Below are 19,939 nucleotides of genomic sequence, written 5' to 3' on the forward strand. Positions count from 1 at the left end.
CCAACAACGCCGCAATGGGAGGCGTTGTTGGAGGATAGGGGAATTTGCTTTTGGTGGGGGTGGGGAGGGGAGGGTTGTTCCCCCCCCCCAACTATCCGTATGTTTGCAAATTCCTTCCATTCCCGATCGTCTTCAGCTATCGCTCCTTCACGCCTTGCTTTTTAGTCATTCAAATTATTCTCTGCATGCCTTGTTGAAAAGTCTGGGATGCGCAATTGTTTCTGTATGATTCTCGCTCTGTTGCCGCATATTTACAAAATACGTTGCTTCCTATTCCTTACTTACACCCTTCCTTTGCAAGTTGATTGGAATTTGTTGTCACGCTATTCCTGTCATGTTTTCCTTTCATCATGCCTCGCTGGTGCGGGAAAGTGGATTCGGCTCCAATCCAATCTCTCCTCCCTCCTTCGGGGTAGGGAGAGGGGTCAGAAGCGGTCCCCCCCTCCACTTCTCTCAGATCTTCGCCTGCCCTTCCCACCACAGAGAGACAAACTCAGGATGGCACGCTTGCTGGCATAATAGACGGGGATGAATTTATCTAAAATATACCTTCATAGGTTAATCGTATTTATTTAAAGTACACCGTCATATCTGCCACTACTCAGTGTCTGTCCCCTAAATAAGAAGAACAGAGGGGGAAAAAATTCATTGCAGATCAAAGTACAAATCACTAAAATTCTTCAAAATAGCACCCTTTTACATTGACACACCGATCCAGCGCCTCTGTCAGTCGCGGTACGCTTCCTGGAAGGCGTCGACGGGAAGCTCGGTCAGGCTCCTCGTCTCAGCCTCTTCGACGTTATCCAGCGTTCCAAAATGGGTGCATTTCAAACTCTTTTTAATTCTTGAGAACAAATGTCCCCAGTAACCACGTTAACTTAACAATTCTGATCACTTCTAATGCGGCCCAAGAGATTACTCGAGGTTGTCATAAAAACAGCCTTTTGATCTTCCGACAGCGCCTTGGGGACCATCTTGGTATGAACTTTCTCATGGCTAAATCCTCTCTAGCAATGCGATGCACTGTGGTTTTTGGAATATTACACCCTTACGATAACATTCTGACATTCAGGCGTCGATCGGAATCGAGCATCTCTCTCACTTTTTGGACATTTTCGTTGCACTGTGTCACTGACGGACAAATAGAGTATTCCTCGTCATTAACCTGCTCTCTAAAATCTTGTGCCAGCGAAAAAACATTCCCTAATATATATATTTCTTCATCTCCATAAACATCCTTAACCAAGGTCATAGTCTTCGAATTCGATTTTCCGAGTTTAACACAAAATTTTATCGTGTATCGTGGTTCCATGGAACGTGGCATCGTGAATTCTTGACGCGACCCTCGATTAAGGGTCCATTCTAGCAGCAATCCGCACATTGTAACGGCGCGCACCCCACTGACGCCAGTCGTGTCGCTTTCCCAAGACCTCCCGCCACCTTTACGTCCACACATCGCCCCAGTCTACCACGTACACCTGAAAAAATCACTCTACTTATTTCTGGGGCTGACCCTGTACAACCAGTTAAATTTCTACTGGAAGTTTCATTGAGCTGCTACCCCACGTGGCATTAGCTAAATACTTGTAAATACGCCAAATATATTTTTTTAAATTGTCATTGTAATATTAAATGAGTTTGATTATTTGTACCATTCTTTCAGTTTAAAGCCACATTTAGTAGAATATACCGAGTAATATAATTGATGGTTTCCGGCGTAACCTTATGGAATCGATTCATATTGGAAATGAAAAAAAGTAACTTTGTGATTCTACTGAAACATTTTTATTACGATACGACCCGTTTCGTAATAAAAATGTTTCGACGTTCAACGTCATCTTCAACGTTCAACATCGAAACTAGGGTCGTCTCGTATTAAAATTTTTTCAGTGGAATCACAAAGTTACTATTTTTCATTTCCAATACCGACTTTTCATGATGGAATGAAATTTTAATGGTTGACACCGATGGTCAGGACCGGGAATAACCGAGGATTATTGACCTAGGTATTATGACCTAATTGCCGGTCCCATTCTTGCCCTAGGTGCTGGTGTACTTAGGTTGCCTGTCCTGGGCACCAAACACTAAAAAATAATACCTATGGAGACGTCAACTGAGCATATTAGATTCGTACAAACGTTTAAAATAAATACTTATAAGCCTCATGTACTCTAGATTAGTTTTGCCCAGTGTATTGGGCGCCCGAGACCGTGACGGTGCGGGTTGAGCACGATCTGCCCACGGCGTCGTCATATTCCGCGCACTTTGCTCGCTCGCCCGCCTCACAATCAGAACCACCTCGAAAAAAGAAATTTAAAAGATAAAGAATAAACAAAATAATAAGAATGAAGTCTAAATAATTGCGCGGGAAAGAGAATACTGTAGTTGTAGATATTCAAAGTATTACGATTGATAGTGGATAAAACTTCCACAGCAAAATTAAAGCCCACTGAGGTGCCGTTCATTCAACAACCAGAGGGTGGAATGTGAGACTTCTTTATGAGACATCTTTAATCACTCGGAGAGAGATTTGCGATTCTATCTGACGAAAACAAAACGGCATTCGCTCCCAGAGCATTCCAACACTTTTCTGAGCTTGGGCTGCCGGCTGCTTCCTAAGTTCCGCGTTAGCAATCGGTGTGCCAACGCTGAAGCCGTGAAGTGTTAAGCACGGTCAACCCGTCAATATCTCCGAATCCTTGGTGTCTACAATTAAAGAGATTAGATGACCCCCTCAGGCAACGCTTCCGATCTATTGAGAAATATTTCGTTCAAAACCAGTAGGATCTACCGTACAAAATCTTTAGTCTCGCCTTCAAAATCTTTCCTACAACAGTAGGACGGAGATACAAGGAGTAATACATTTTCAACAAAATCGCAAAAAGAGATCTGCTCAAATTTTATCAAGAGAATTTATTCGCAATTTAACTTTTGTTCCAACCTAATTCTTCTAACAATCTAGAGGTGTTACTAAGTTAACCATAAAAAATTTTGCAAATCTATCTCTTCTTACCTGCACACGATCTGATTCAGAATTCAATTCGTCTTCGTAACAGTAGTATTAGTACGAGTAGTTTTAGGGAAGGCGACCGACAGCTGTGGCCATTTGCAACATTAGGGATGGATGGGAAAGGAGTCAAAGGGCGGAGACAAACCCGGAATCGGCATCAGCCTACTCTTAACGAAAAGCCCGAAGGGGTCAAACGATGCAACGTCCCATTCTACGGACGGCGCTCTCACTCAAAATGCTCTGAAAAAAGCACCTCAAGTAGGGAGTGGGATACCACTTAAAAAGATCTTCCGCCTTCTGGATTGGAACCCGGGCCCTCTAGGTACAAATCCATTACGCTTGCCACCGCACCATCCCGATCCCATCTGTGCATTGCCGCGGCTGAAACGGGGTCGGCAGTGGCTGATGGCGAGGAAATGCCCCTTCCTTCCATCTCCCTACCCCGCGGGATCCCGGAGGGCAGGATGTAGAGATATGTTTTGAGTATGTTTCGGTAATTTTTCCTGAGGCCTCCCGGAGTGCATCTCAATGGTTTTCATCCGACAATACTTCAGCATTTCGGTCTCTGGGATTGTGATTCAGTTCGGACAAGGCGCCACTGGCGTCGGAATGCGGCGTTTTATAATAAATAAAATGACCCGAGAAATATGTACCACGAGCTAATCTAAAATACAAACACGCCGTTCCTTTTCGGGGTAGGTTAAGGCCAAACAAATTCTGCTAAGTAATTTTATTGATATACTCCCTATTACTAATTTCCTCCGCTCTGTTATCACGTATTCTTTCGCCCCAGCCTCCCTCCTTCATATATTGTTCCAGATATTCCCTTTTCTCATTCCAAGACTTCCAATATTCTCTTTGTCTTGAATACCTTCGACCACACACACACACACTCACTCATTCGACTTTCATCGTCTATTCCTTCCTGTATTGCTTTCTCGAACCGCTTCCGAACCTCGGCGTCTCTTCGACTCGTGATTCGACTATGGTCCATTCGCCCTCAACATCACCGTTACACCAACGCACGCTTGATCTCGGATATACCTCTCCAACTGATGCGTGCCGCCTGCAAGACAACCCAATCTCCCCCAACCTATCCTCCTCCCCCACCCCGCCTCAGTCCCACAGACCCATTCACCCCATTTGGTCGACAACCGAGGTTCCCTCCCGAACAACCAAGTGTTGGGGAATACACTGGTACGAACTGTTATTTTTGTTGCCAATGACAACCATTCATTTTTTTATACATCTCACATCCCATCTACCAAATTTTTGATGGAATTCGTACTCTTTTAAATCTCTTCATCTATTCTTTCATATGAAAAAATCAGTTTAACATATCGCTTGCCTCGTATCCTCATATTTGCGTGAATTAACGATGCAAGCCTACGCATTCATATACGACGAATTTGCGTCAATGGCCTCCTCCGGACGAGGGATACGGGTCCCCACCATGGGTCCACCATCCAACTCACGCACCCCCTGAGGCCAAGGCAAGAACACCACCCCCCTCTCCCTCGCTTTTCGTCGTAGCCACTAATTTTTTTTATCCCCCGCCCCTCACATCCCAGAAATCTCCATCGACCACGCGGTAATTTAAAATCGATGCGCCCTTCGCAATAGTTTCGCACTGCGTTCCTGAATTATTCAACGCTGCCGCGGCCGTGGGGGGGGGGGGGGTTAGGTGAAGGCGGGAGCGCACGGGAGAGACGTGGGGGACTGGAGGTAGGTGGGTATGGCTGGGGGCGGCGGTGAGACGTCCGTCGACCTCCCCGACTCGCCTCGTCTCCACGCGTATTTGCGTCGAAATAAATACGACTCCAATCATCGATTAGACTTCAATGTTTTGATTCGTGTTTTTTTTTCAATTTTGACTTCGCGATCTCAATTCTTTGATAGGGATGATTCAGCAAAATTTTGCACTCTCGGAGAATCCGAATAGAGTTCTCCACACGGTGAGATTCGCGAGACCATTACAGCGAAAGCGCTCACTCTCCAATATGTGGCGTCACATTGGAATGGAAAGAATTGCTGGGGACAGGAACGGCGCAAATAACAACCACATTTATCACAGTAATATTGCGGTTCGACCAATATCATACTCATTTGCTCCAGACCTCATGAACGCTATTCCATGCACGCGGATTAGACAGAAGGCCAAGACCTGCCTTCTATCAATTTAAAGAATGGTCAAAAAGAAGCAGAGACATTAACTCCGTGTAATTTTCACTTCTGAGTAATTATAACGGTTTGGAATTTTTACGAAAACATTTACCAGGACCACATGATGTTCAGGTACATTTTATGGAAGTTCTCCATTGAACTTGAGAAACCATTTGAATACGAGAGTTTGTTTGTAGGGTCTTTCAAGTCGGGGATCTCATTTGGGCAACGGACGAGTTTGCTACCCGCCACGGAAGGTGGCGCTGAGAAATGCTTTCATAATGACGCGGTGGGTCACCATCGGTGACCTCGACGGGCCGCGCCGACAGATGATTTGGCGAAATCGGAGCAATTGACTTCCTCCCTCCCTCGCAAACGAGGCACCCACCAACATCTTGATGGTAATTACAGACTAGATTAGAAGTAGGTCACAGTTCGGGACAGCTATGAACACAAAGCTAAACCATTTATCCTCCGTTGCTAATGATGTTCCGCGTTAATCCTGGTGAAGTTGAAAAACAAAAGTCGAATTATTTTAATGACTTCGTAACTATAAAATCTCGAAAAAACAATGAGGAGCTATGCGCGCGTGAGGATAAGTATTAATAATAAGGAAGATTGAATCCTTCGTACGTAAATAGAAAAAATAGCGGAATAATTTAGAATCCATCAGTACGTCTATGCGTGCATGGTCAATTATGAAATTAATACGCATGATTTTATTGTGACGCGACTATCCATGGCGGCGCGGTAAAATCGGTCGGGAAATGTGGTGGGAGGTCTTCCCACTCATCCGGTCGCCAGTTGACCCCGAGCAGCGGGCCCCCGAGCGGAAAAAAGTGCCTCCGTGTGAAGTGTGTTTTACGACTTTGTAACAGGACGCGAGGGAGCGCCCAGCCACACGAACTTCATCGTTACCAACTTAATGGCCCGGAGCACAATCCCGGTGGTCCTCAGCCCCCTTACAGTCCCGCCTCGGTTCCGAGCGACTTTTTTTTGTTTCCAAGAGAGAGCTGAAAGGAAAGCACTCGAAGACCGCGGAAAACATCCAAAAGCATGTAACAACGTTCCTGAGAGAGATTCCCGTCGAGGAGTTTCAGGGTGCCTTCCAGGCGTGGCAGACACGTCTCTGCAAGTGTATTGTTGCAGAGAGAGAGTATTTTGAAGAATTTTAAGCATTTGCACAAATATGATCAATAAATCTATTTTTCCACAGAATATGCATTACTTTTACAGTGGACCATGTATACAAAAAAATTACCGCCACATTCCAAGTGTAACGGCAGCGTCGAATAAGCGCCGCCGCAGGTGAATGGATGGCTGGAGGGGGGATCAGGCGCGGGAGATGGTGTGGCGTGACAACGCCCCGTTGATTGAATTTCCCCTCTCCACCCCCTCCCACCCCCACGGCCACCACCAACTGTACGATTTTACGTAGTAGCAACACCTTCATTTGAAGATGTGCCATTAAACTTGTGACTTCCCCCAAAATTCCCTTTAACATCGATTTTTTGGTTTAAACTATATTCACTAACTTTTTTCATGCAGTGACCTCAATAATATATTTGCAATATAATATTTTTCAGCTTCACACTGTGTTATGCTATCGTGAATACGGTATGAATCACAATTAACCGGAGTAAACATTTTGAATTACTTATTACTTCAATCAATTGCTTTATTTGGACATTATTTATCAATTTATAAATTATTTTCAAAACAGAGCTCATAATGAGGAAATGCCTTCTCATGGTTCTATGCATGGAAATCATATATACCATATGTTTCAAAATTGACTTGAAATGTGTACGTACGATTACACTAACATCATCGTGTTTCTAAGTCTTTTTTAAGCGTCAAACATATTTCTATGTTTTACGCTGTCTATTTCTATGTTAATAAAAATATGAGGACCTAATAAACCGCACTCCATATTTGGAGATTTTTTATTTATTTTCTTCCGCTCACTCCACGCCCCGCCCCCCTCCCCCCGGGGGACGCGATATGAAAAGAGCCCGCCACACTCCCAGTTCGATTCCATGAGGTTGATCCGAGGCGTTGTCGCCTTCTCATGACCTCTTTCCAAAGGCACCAGAAGAAGCGTGAAAAGGCTGACTGCAATGAAAAGGAATACTTATTTGTGCGTTGAGAAGCACAGGGAAGGGAAAGACAGGCGGCCGCTCACGAGAAATCTGAAGGAGGGATTGCATGCAGAAATTAATGCAAAAGACAAAATTAATGGGAGAAGAGGAAGAAAGAAGTTGGGAATGCTGAAGGATTCCAAGAGAAGAGAGAGTTCACATACACCTCCAAAGCGGAAATCAGGGGACAGAACTGCCTGGACATTTCTCCACGCATTTATACCCCGTGTTCTCGACCGGAAGCACGGGCACCGCGACCCGGAAAGGGAGACTATGCGAGGATGGATATACAAGTTTTGTATAAAAATTATCTAGCAAAGGTTCCTGAAAAATAGATTTCTTTCAGACACTGCAATGTGCCTCAAAATTCTTCAAAGTTTATCCCTCGAACGTGGACATACTTTTACCAGCAGCTTTTCCACCCCTCTAAGGCTCCCGGGTAGGCGGAAGGTCCTTAGGGGTACGCGTGCAAGCTTCTTTAACGGCACTATGGTCCCATGGTGGTGCCCTTTGAGGGAGAGCTTCACTTTTGGGAATAGGGAGTATTCTGTTCCCATCAAGTCGGGAGTGTTAGGGGGCTGGGAAATATTCGCGATGGTGTTTGCTCGGCCTGTCGCTCATAGTGCTTCCCTAATTCTAATCCTTTTAATTTCGCCTATGATAAATCATTTCATATCGACAAACTATGTATCTGTCCAAAGGCCTCAGTCCCGATTGCAGCCCAGAGGATCATTCACTAAATTAACGAAGGGGGGGGGGCACACCTCCCACCCTCGCTTACAAAATACATCCGTACGAAAGCACCCACGAATGCAGTAAGTGTCTACGCAGCGTTTAATCTAGTGTCCGCTTGGAACGACAATTGCACCGTTTTCGTCACTATTACGATTACAGATCGTCCGAGGAAAGAACGAATATTAATATCTATCTGTAATGTAGTCTAATGCCCTTATCTTTTTAGCCTAACATTCTATTTGTTTGAACCAATGATATTTTATCGCCACCACCTTCGGTATGCTCAATAAAAGACGGAAAAGTGAAAAAAACTATCACACAGCTTAGAAAAAAAGCCATTTTACTAATCTCTTCCTTCAAAAGAGTGTTTAATCCCTCTCAGTATAGAACTAACTGATACACACTAATAAAAACAAAATTGGTCATTCACCCTTTCCAAGTCATTTCGTTTATAATGAGAATTTCCTCTGATTCGCTAAGGGATTCGATGTCTAAATCAAAGTCCACTCCTTCAGTATGGACATATTCCATAAATCGTAAAACCGCTTTCCTTCCATTCCACCAGTGATACAAAAGTATCCCGAAAATGCACCTTGTTCTTACTCGACTGAGACGTGGGGAGGAAACACCGGAGTGATTTTTGAGGCTCCCACGTCACCCTAATTATCATTATTCGTAAATTGTTTAGAGATCCTCTTCTATGTTTTCGATGATTTCTGGCTCAACTTTGTGGAAGTTCATGTTCATGGAATAGAGAACACAATCTGTTTTTCCACTGTTATTTATTTTGGCATTACTAGTTTCAACGTTTAGGAGCCATCACCAGGTACTAATTCAATGTATTCAGCGAATTTGTGCCAGATGCTGTCGCCTAAGCGTTGAAACTAGTTTTACCAAAATAAAGATCAGTGGAAAAATTCATTGCGTTCTTCATTCCATACACTTCTATTCCTATCCGGACCAACCAAATGTTATGGGCATCAATTGGAAATCTTTCCGGCGTTTACACAATCTAAATGTTTACAAGAAGTTCAACAGATTCAGGCTTGAGGTCGTGGAAGTTCATCATAATGAAATAAGGACAATTTGCACTTTTCTTCTTGCACTTTTCTTCTTGCACTTTTCTTCTTGCACTTCTTGCACTTTCTGGGTCTTGTACCTGATGATGACTCTGTGAGTTGAAACGCGTCGTACGTTAAATAAAGTGTGGAAAAGTGCAAATTGTCCTTATTTCATCTTTACAAGAAGTGTTCGGGATTCGAAGGGGGCAGGGATGGACATACTCCCGATGACATAATTTCCGCCGCCGCCGCTACAACATCGCATACGATGCCGTGAGTGGGAATCTGGCGCGCGCGAGTTGGCGATGCGTGCAGGAAATAAATGACACGCGAGGGGCGTGCGCGTGTCATCAATCGCGTGCGGCGGAGGGGCTGGAGTGGTTCCCGCCACGACTCCGACGCGAGGGCCCCGCGACCGACGTGGATCGGATGCCGTCGTGGCCAGCAAGGCAAAGAGGGGAGAAACAAACGTTTGGCTAATCCATTACTTCGTAGGAACTGGAACATTTTTTACTTTCAAGGAACTATGAACGGAAGTAAGCGGTAAGTCAATCATAATTAATGTGATAACACACAAAAATCAAATTAAAACTAGTTGTAAATTAAAAAATATAGATAATAATAAATTGCGTGGCCATACGAGACACAAACCCAGAGAGAGATAGATCGATAGTCGTCTTTATTTTGGGGTGAGATTGATACTGGGGAGTCTCTTCTACCATCAAACCCCTATCCACACACAGAGAGAGGGAGGTATGGGCCGAGGAAAGGTAAAGCGCACAGGGAAAGGAACTGGCCCCCCTTCCCTGATGTGTGAATTTCATACGCCGTATAGGGCTTAGTACTGGGTGAACTCAACCATCACCTACCAAACCGACCTTCGGGTTGATTACTGTGTTTATGGTTGTTTTTATTCAAATAAAAGTGGAAAAAGATTACTATCGAGTACATTAATAGAAAATGAGCAAAGAAAAAGTGGGAAATAAGGAACTACATGGAACAGCGAACGAAGAGGGAAGCCTATGCTGAACAATTGAGAGTAGAAGAGGGAAACGAAGATATTAGGCTAACATTTCGAGGCAGAGAGTTGGCTGAAGACCTTAACTGACGGAGATATAGGGAGGAAGCATTGCAGAAGAATGATAAGGATGACGAGAAGCAGGGGATAAACGAGGAGGTGAAGAGGTTGTACAGCACTGAGTAGATAGCAGAGATACAGTAAAAAAAACAATTCTTACGACTAAATATCAAAGACGTATTTGACAGAAAATCCTTCTGAAACTTGGACAGAGTGACCTTGTGAGATCGAAGGCACAAGATGACTCCTAAAATTTCACAAATGGCTCAAGAGTCCGTGCAATCAGTCGGACGAGGGGTGCCAACATGTTCATCGCCGGTCTGTTTCCGCTTGTACCGCGTGGGCTTTTTTGCGGAAGAGCCGAATGAAGAGCACTACGTCCACAAGCGCATTATACGAATACGCGCGTTGGATAAAAGGTTGAAGATTAACAATTAATTCGAACACATTTTACAAAGAGAAAATTTGGCTACATATAGAGAGAAAATATGTTTCGCAAGAAGATAATACTAGAGCCTTTTCCCCGTTATTTAACGTACATTAAAATGGAATCAAGGGGTACTATTTTTTCATTCGAAGGAGCAGCGTGAATTATTAGGCGCCAGTCAAGCAATCGGTGACCAGAGGGGATTCAGAGGTGCAGGGAGGGAGGAAAAGGAGATTCGGGAGGAGCAAGGGGTGTGCCCCACATATGCGCGAGTGACCTACAATTCGACGCCTCCCCGGAGGAGGTCACTCGCACGCGGCATTCGACCAGCGGCGACGTCATTCTTGTCATGGGAGGGATAGGCCCCGCGGGGGAGAGGGGGGGGAGACAGTCGGGGGGCGGAAGGAGACGTTGCGGCGGGTGGTCGCAAACCGAGAAGTGACACCCCGCAGCGGAAATACTCTCAACACTTCCACGGGAGGTCACAGAAAGGTCCACGAGGTCCATTCCCCATAGACAAGCACTCGGCTTCGAGAGATCTCCTTGGATTCAGTAGTCGAGTCTCGAGGAGAATTGCATTGCAGAATACAAAGACCACAAAGCCACGTGACTCGAGGATAACATTAAATTCCGATTGGATTTAAAATTCCTCGGAAACGGTCCCAAGGGGTTCTTAGGGTGCCTTGATTACATCATATGTTACGTAGATTAATGACAAATGTGGAAGCATTTAACGCCACCATTTAGATATTTATTTATTTTAGTTATATACCCTGCCAGTCACCGCTAGGGTGGGTGGCAGAGGATTAATATACACCACATTAATTTGGACCCGATAATGACCCCATCACGATCGGACAATGTTATTCCGATCCCTTATCGTTCGTGGAGATTATATCTTAAATCTGTTCCACACCTAATCTCTAACATTATTGATATGATCTCTCCTGCCGTAGTAAGATGGGGGTAATTATACATTTGCAACATCACTGCTAAAGAGACGTCCTTCCAATTTATGCAAGAGATTAAATCTGTAATTTACCCTTCGTTCCGTGAGTGATTCCCAGCTTAGCTACTCTAATATTTTGGGCACGCTACGTTTATCATAACAGCATTTTTCAAATCTAGCTCCTCTACGCTGCACGCGAACCAATTTGGCCATTAATCCGCCTTTGTGAGGATCCCATATACTTGCAGAACATTCTAAATGAGGTTTAACCAATGAAAGGTAACATTTCTCTTCGTCCATTTAGAACCCTGCAAGCCACCGCCAGGGTGTGTGGCAGGGGGTGAATGCCCACCAGAATAATTTTAACCCGAATATGTTCGCACCGCGGTCGGAAAATGTTATTCTGATCCCTTATCGTTCGTGGAAAAAATGACATCTTAAATCTATCTGTTCTACACTTGATCTCTAATTTTATTGATCTCACCTACCGTAGTACAATGGGGTTAATAATACATTTCCAAAATTACTGCTAAAGAGACCTGCTTCCAATTAAAGGAAAGACTCATTAGCGAGTATTATCTTAGAGCAGTGTAATTATTTTCTTACGTTTGGTGTCGTTATTCCAGATCTTTATCAGGATATGAGGATGTTTTTACGGGTTTTTAACGGGTTTTTTTAACGACTGGCTGATGCGGGGGGGCTTGGACATCGCGACACGCCCTACCCCCCCTCATGCCTTCCGCAACTAGAGTCCGGCATGCGAGAGACACCATTCATCCTGTGACGCGTCGCCACGATCGGGTCGAGAGGACATGCAACACCGACATGCGACCGAAGTACGCGGGCACTCGGAACTGGCGGTGTTCACACATTTGGGCAATAGTTGGGACTGTCGTGGGCGTGGTCGCAATTGGAGCGATGGCGAAAGAAGCATTTGCCGGAAGAGGAAAGCAGAGACCAGGGGCTGAGGGGGTGTAGGGGATGCTCATGAAGGTGGGAGTGGATGCGCGAGCTGAGGAGGTCAGCGCCGGAAGGGTGTGCCTTTGCGAGCTCCTAGGGGATACTTTCCAAAGACTTTACGAAACCTGATTTTCATCGATAGATCGGATGACCCATAAACGGCACTCGAACTAAATGCACATTTAATTCGAGTGCCGTTTATGGGTCATCCGATCTATCGATGAAAATCAGGTCAGGTGCAGTGTAGTAGCGTATGATCCCAAAGGTGTGGAGACTAATAATAATAATAATAAATAGATGTAATTTTACAAGTTAACACTCATTACTCTTAAAATACTCAAATTTATTCTCCGTCAGAAAGTCGCACTTGTGCCAGCGGGGATCGGTATGGTGCAGTGAACTGACTTCCCACCCCGAAGGCCCGGGTTCTAATCCCTTAGGTGGCTAGATTTTTCAGTTGCGTCCCAAACCCCATTTGGGGTGCTATGTGTACTTAAAATATCTAGGATGGAACGTTAAATTGTGAACCCCTTGGCGCCTTTCGTTAAGAGAAGGCTCATGCCGACGTCGGGTTTCTCTCCACCCTTTCTACATTTCCTGGACATCCTACATCTACCAAATTATCCGCCGATCCTTAATTGCGCAAATGACCGTAAATTAGTCAGCTAGCTTACTCCCTTCCCACCCCATTAGCTTAGCAAACGACCTTAGCTTAGTCAGCTAAGCTGAGGTCATTTGCTAGGCTAAGGGGTGGGGGGGGGGGGCTTAATATATAGGTTCAGTCATCGACGATTCCAATTCGTGGCAATAATACTAGTATACTCAACGTGGCAATAATACTAGTATAATCAACCACACATGGCTGTATCATCATTAAATGATCGAAGAATCTCCTTGTATTTATGGATAAAAAAAGGAATTGATAGTTTTCCTCGTGAAAAATTTTATCCCAAGATATTAATCTGACGTAATCCGAGCAAGGATATTAAAACATTCAAATTCATTACATCTTAAGATGTGACTAAATGTCATTATATAAATTGCAGCTCTGGATTGCTCGATTTTAATATGGTTTCCGGTACAATCCAAAGTGATGAGAACAACAGAGGGACGGGATCACCATTGGCCGAGCAACCTTTAAGGGGACTGAGTGCCCTTGGTGCCGAGGGCCGCGGCGGTGGCGCCTAAACCCCCCCCCCCACCTTTCTCCCAAATGTCATCTCCAGACAAACCAACGCTTGGCGCGCCCTCGAGTACCATCTCAATCAGCCGACGGGTGCCACTTGGCGCGCTTGTGCCAAAGGGGAGGGGGGGTCCAAGCACCCGTCGCATCTGTGCTCCCACCAATCTTTTTTCATTATTTTTGTGCTCTAATCTGAATCTCGGAACCATTCCGGAGAGTCATTCAAAGCCCAATAAATTGCACGGGCTGGCACCAGGGTCCGTCGCGGCGTTACTTTCCTCGCATCCCACCGACGCAGGGGTCACCGGAGATGAGACACACGCATATAAGCATAACGGGAAACGGTAATTGCCAAAGAAGGAAGTGTTTGGCCATGAGGAGGAAGATCAGTTGGAGAGCTGCGGACACAAAAGCACATGGACACTCGCGTACGCACAATGAAATGGTATTCGGATGTCGAGCGGCAGAGCGTTATTGGCTCAAACAAAACCTGGGTCATTCCATGCGTCGTACTGAGCTGATTGCTTATACCATGTGGAAGCCGACAAGGCAAATTCCAACCAGGACAATCTTCTTATTCTTTAAAATAACATTGGCGGAAAATGGTTATTTACGATCATATGGCGTTCCTTCCCACACCTTTCAAGAACCCAAACAACTAGAGCCACAGAGCTGAGACTACACGGCATATCCACGCAAGAAGAGCTCCGGTATTTCTTATATTTACTATATTTGCAAGTGATGACATAAACTTGCTCTAAATTTAGCGCCTGACGCTGCAATCCCCTCCTTCGCACATTCATGGGCCGTGCGCAAAAAATCAAATAAAAGACACCACACACACAATGCACGACCGCGTGCACACAATATTCGCCTAAAGCGGAGGAGAGGTCAGGGGGCTGGGGGAGAAGGCAACTGGGGGCCTCTGGTGGACGAGGAGGACACACTTCGAAGGATCGGAAGCCCCAAGGGGGTGGGAAGGGGAAGATAAAATACCCAAATTTTATGGGTAAGATGGCTTCCTTCGCAAACGCTAGCCGCAGCTGGAGCCTGGCGAGTGCCGCCGGAGAACTCGGCGGCATTTCAGTAGTAACGACCTTACAGCCGCACAAATCACAGAGAGAGGAAAGAGAGCAGGGGGATGAGCGGACTGGCGGGCGACCCCCCAGAGGAAAGGGGAGTGCTTGGCTCCGGGGACGATGGCGGTAAGTGCCACTCGAGTCTCCCTGCGAGATCGGGGGGAGCTGTACGCCGCATATCTCTCCGGAAACGGGCGTGTCAACCTCTCGGTGGAAGCGGCGAAGCGGGAAATCTCACTCTCCGGAACGGGAGGGGGGTAGGCCCCCGTTCCGTAAGTGATAAGTGGGGGAGAACACGATCCCGGGGGCAGCGTGGGACGTACCTGAGGCCGACGTAGAAGCGTGCATCATCGTCACTGGCCGGTGGCGCCCCTGCTTTGGCCGGAGACGGAAAACGGGGGTCGGACGGAGGCGAGGGAAGGGGGTATCGCGTCCCCCCCCCCCCCCGACGACGAAGAAGGAGCCAAGGAAGCGGGCACTAGCACCGCCTCGAGGAGGCCGGCAAGAGAAACTAACGAACGAACACTGGGTGACTGCTTGCGCGAGTCGGAGGCCGTGCCGGGACGGAGAGGAGGCCTTCTATGCGGTGAGGGCCCCGCGCCATCGGGGCAGCGACACGACGCTACCCGGAAAACCTCCACTAACACGGCGGCGGCACACGCCAAGAGCCTTTTCGTCGACCACGCCGCTCCCTCGCGCGGGGGCGAGGTCAAATGAGCCTCGACCTCGCCGAGCGGGCCCAGCGGCCCGGACTACCAGCCGGCCTGCGGGCGTTGTCCTCCGGGGGCAGGGGCGTCGGCGAGGCGGGCGCCATCTCCCGGCGGCGGCGGCGATCGACGAGGGCCGGCGAGGGGCGCTCGCAGGGCCGGCGGCGGAGGAGCCTCTCCGTGCCCGTCCGAAGCGCCCTTTATTCCCTCGCCCCCTCCCTGGCGAACGGGTGGGGGCGGAGGGGGACGGGGTCAGAGGGAGGGGGGTGCGACGAAGGGAGGTGGCGCGGAGGGGCTGCGGGAACGAGTGCGAGGGAAATAGGGTGGGGGGCCGACACGCACACAATCACACCCTCGCCGCCCTTCACACGCGCGCGTGCGCGGATCTCAGCAGAGGTCGCCACTAACGGAGGGACGACGCCGGGGGTGTTTGAAATAGGAAAGCTATGCGACAGTACCACGCAATGGATGACTGTGCTGCTCACTTGGTTTTGTAGCGGTGTATAATTGAGGGAAGGGACCTCTTCCACTCTAATTACGTGCAATTTTGTAGATGCTTTGAAAAAGTGCGATTTGATGGCAAAATTATTGAATCCTTCCGGCCCCCTTTTGGCGTCTCCAAACAGCCCCCTATCCTAACCTCTCACCATTCCTAGCATTTCCTCATTTGTTTTCCTTTTAGCCCACTTCACCGTCTCCATTCTTCTCCATTTTAAAAAACTCCAAAATACGCCTAACAGCTCGATTCAATGACCATGTTTCCGCACCGTACAAAACAACACCAGAAATTTTGCAGAATTATAGAGTAGCTAAAAATTAATAAAAGCATAATGATTAAGCATGTCGTATGCTTAGTTTGTAATCACCCCTGCCACACGCCATAACGGTGGCGGGCAGTTACCATGCAGACAAGCTGAGAGTGCCCAGCAGAGTCACCCGGAACCGAAGTCAGGCCCTCTAGTCAGTAGCTCAGAGGTCTATCCAAGGAACCTCTGCATCCCGGGATGGAGAAATTATTTCTAAAGTATTTAATGCACATTAGTCTGAAAAACAATTAAAATCTTATGCAGCAATTTCCTCTCCAACGCATAGAATCGTAGCCACCAACAAGAAAAATTTGCACCCAAAGAATGGATGATGTAAATAAAACTAAGCGTTACGAAAAACTTAATTTTTAATTTTCCATGCCTGGTGAGCATTCAAACCCTGCCACACACCCTACAGCTAGACCGTGGATACCAGGTAAATATTTTTTGCCTCGCATAGAGAAAACTGCATTCGAAAATCCAAGCTGATGTTCTTTAAAAGTTTTGTCTTAAAGAAAGAATTCGAGACTATCGATTTTCTAAGTAGCAATTTACCGAACAAAATATGCTTAGCTTTGCAGGACCAATTACTCCGTACCGATGTAACTGAATTTAATTCGTAGTATGGGCCTGGTTATCTAGGCGGGAAACGTGGCAGCATTGTGTACACGAAAACATAAACAATTCCTAACAAAATTATTGCTTTTGTTAATAGACATCTTGATTCTGAAATACTGATATGGTTACAAACATTGATGCATGCAATATTATTATTATTATTGCAAAATAGTTTGAAATGAATCATAATTTGGTCAAGATACCAGTACTGTTTTATATCCAAAAACAAATAATTGAAGGCCATCGATTTTCGTGGTTACCGTTTATCGAAAACATCAAGCACTTTTAAAGTTACCTGACAAAGATATAATCCAGGACTATCAAATTTTGGGGCAGCTATTTACAATGTACCAAGCGTCTTCTCAGCTGCCGCCATAAATCATAATTTTTCATTTGTAAATGATATAATCGCTAAACAAATTATGCCAGAGTTTAATTGTCGCTCATCATTGAAGCAAATGTAATTATAATTAAATTCGAGGTGAACACATAATGCCGTCAGTGTGTGAAAAAATAAATGTCTTTTTTAAGAAATTGGTTTTTTATCTCAAAAACGTCCAGAAAATTATATCCAAATTGGAGCAAGCCTAAGTCACTTTTGGCACTACAATCCGATTTATGCAAAAAATAAGAGCTTACTACTCCTTACCGTGATATATCCCTAAACAAGCTAATATGTTAATTTTCAGAATCATATATTATTAGGGTACGTATCTATATATATATGCTGTAATTGAGGGGAGAATGTTAGGCAAACGAGGAAAGGGAAGGAACAGGATAGGGATGTTGGACGGGATGAAGGGTAGAAGAAAGTACTCAGAGCTGAAGAGGGACCTGATGTAGAGTAGGATGTTGTGTTTTGCTAGGGGCCACAAATTATTTAATTAGTAATTATGTCCATCCAAAAACCTACCTTAACCGGTAGATTACCTAATAATAATAATATATATATTATGTATCGTATAATAATACTTTAGAAAATCCAAGAGATGGCGCTCGTAGGTAAGTCGAAATAGAACTAAAAAGTGGGCGGGAGGGTGGCGTCAGGGTGTTAATATGGCTCTCACTATCTGCAGATTTGATCCCGAGGATTGATCCTGGACCCATAGCTTAGAACTGAGTGGAAGGCATCAGTTAGAGTTTACGTACTTTCTGCAGGGATATCAGGCCGTCCGTCGACCTTCAGCCGTCGATCCAATCGTGTAGGAACCACCTGAACCGTTCTGGGGTTCACTACACGTCTGAGACCGCTAACTTTGTACCAGGTAGGATACATCAGAAAAACATGCGGGTCAGCGAGAATAACCTAGGTTTCATCAAACGAGTTGTAGGAAAATGTAATGAAAGATTAAAGTAGAGAGGTTTTATATCGCTTAAGTTAGGACACACGTGGAGTACACGGCAAGTATTGGGGTTCCATTGGAGAAAATGTTTAATTAAGCAATTGGAAAAAGGTTCCGCGAAAGGGCGGCAAGCTTGTTAAAAACTGCTTCAAGAAGAGAGAGAGAGTGATGAGTATGTTGGCAAATTTGTTTGGTTGATTGGGATATTTCAGGTTAAAATTTAGGGCAGAGTGTAGCTCAATCAGTGGGTCTGTTAAGTCCTCTTTGTCCTATAATTTACCTTTGAATGAAGCGAGTTACAGTGCTAGAGATTAATACAAAAGGTTACTTAATATGAATCAGATAGAATCGGGAGGAATAGCTTAAAAAGTATTCGGTAATAATAATTAAACGATCTCTGTTGCATATTCAAGCACCCGTAATGACAGGGAAATGTATCTCTTCAGTAGTTGATCTACAAAAAATAACACGGAACATAAGTGGTACGATGAGAATGCTAGAAAATCATTCCGACGCCTCAGGATGTGTTCACGATTGATCAGCAGTTTTGAAAAGGCCAACTTATTAAATTCCTTGTTTCAAAGCGTCTCCCCCAATTTCTCACCGAATCGTATCCCATAGCAACCCAAATTTGTTTGGCCAGCCAATGCTGTAATTGAAATCTGATATAATAGAACAGAACGTTTGTTTAAAAATATTAGGCTTGATAAATCTTCCAGGCCCGATCATATACCCGCTCGTATATTAAAGCAATTTGCTTTGGAGTTTGCTGTAATTCAGTAGAAATCACTTCGGGTGTACCCGAAGTGATTTCTACCTAATTTGGAAGTGTTTGGGAACCTCTTTTTAATTTTTTCTTCACGTTAACAATATTAGATCTGTAATCAATTATAAGTAACGGATATTTGGAGACGATTCAGTAGTTAACAATATCCGTAATTCTGAGCATAAAGCTGCTTTAGCAGATGATTTAATGGCTATACGTCGCTGGTGCGACACTTGGTAATTAGAATTAACCTCAAAAAAAAGTTCACAGTGATGAATATTTGGAAAAAGAGGAATGACCTCCCTAACTCCTACTGCTTCACGAATACCGAAACAGAAAGTGTAGACTCGAATAAATACTAAGGTGTTACCCTCACTCATGACCTCTTATGGGTGAAAGATTGTTAGGAAATGTGATAATACGGTTAAAGAGAAATGCTATATTTCGCTGGCTAGGCCTCATTTAGAATATGTTGCTAGTATAAAGGATGCTGAAGAAAATGGATTGAGTCATGTACAGCGTAGAGAAGATAGATTGGTAAAACGTTGTTATGATCAACTGAGTAGTGTATCAAAGTTATTAGGAGTTAGGCTTTGAAATCACTCACGGACAGAATGTATAACTACAGATTAATTCTCTTTAATTAATCGAAAGGACTTCTCTTCAGCAATATATGTTGAAAATCTTTTATTAGTAGCCCCATCGTACTAGGGTGGGCGAGATAATATCAATAAAATCAGAAAGAATAGTTGCAGAACAGATAGATTTAAGATATCATTTTTTCCACAAACGATTAGGGATCAGAATAACAAAGTCCGAACACGCTAGGGGGAAAATATTCTGCAAGAAACGCTACTGGAAAGGTAGAAGCCGTTTGCGAAAAGATCTCACCGTATCCGCGATAAACACATTT

The 19,939-nt window shown here is 45.0% G+C and overlaps 1 protein-coding gene across 3 annotated transcripts in view; it reads right to left on the minus strand.

The window, feature by feature from the left end:
* The window catches only part of LOC139686378 (apoptosis-resistant E3 ubiquitin protein ligase 1), a 162,336-nt gene that overhangs the window by 94,182 nt on the left and 48,215 nt on the right, over positions 1-19,939 (minus strand). The window contains exon 1 of one of the 3 annotated variants that reach the window (XM_071583571.1): positions 15,110-15,550. The exons of the other annotated variants lie outside the window; for them this stretch is intronic. Within the exon in view, the coding sequence (XP_071439672.1) occupies positions 15,110-15,137 (28 nt within the window). The 5' untranslated portion in view covers positions 15,138-15,550. Of the gene's footprint in view, positions 1-15,109; positions 15,551-19,939 lie in introns of those variants that run through there. 3 annotated transcript variants of the gene reach the window in all.

The sequence above is a fragment of the Hetaerina americana genome, unplaced genomic scaffold, assembly GCF_022747635.1.
Source record: "Hetaerina americana unplaced genomic scaffold, ioHetAmer1.1.p SCAF_14, whole genome shotgun sequence".
In the NCBI taxonomy this organism is placed as follows: Eukaryota; Metazoa; Arthropoda; class Insecta; order Odonata; family Calopterygidae; genus Hetaerina; species Hetaerina americana.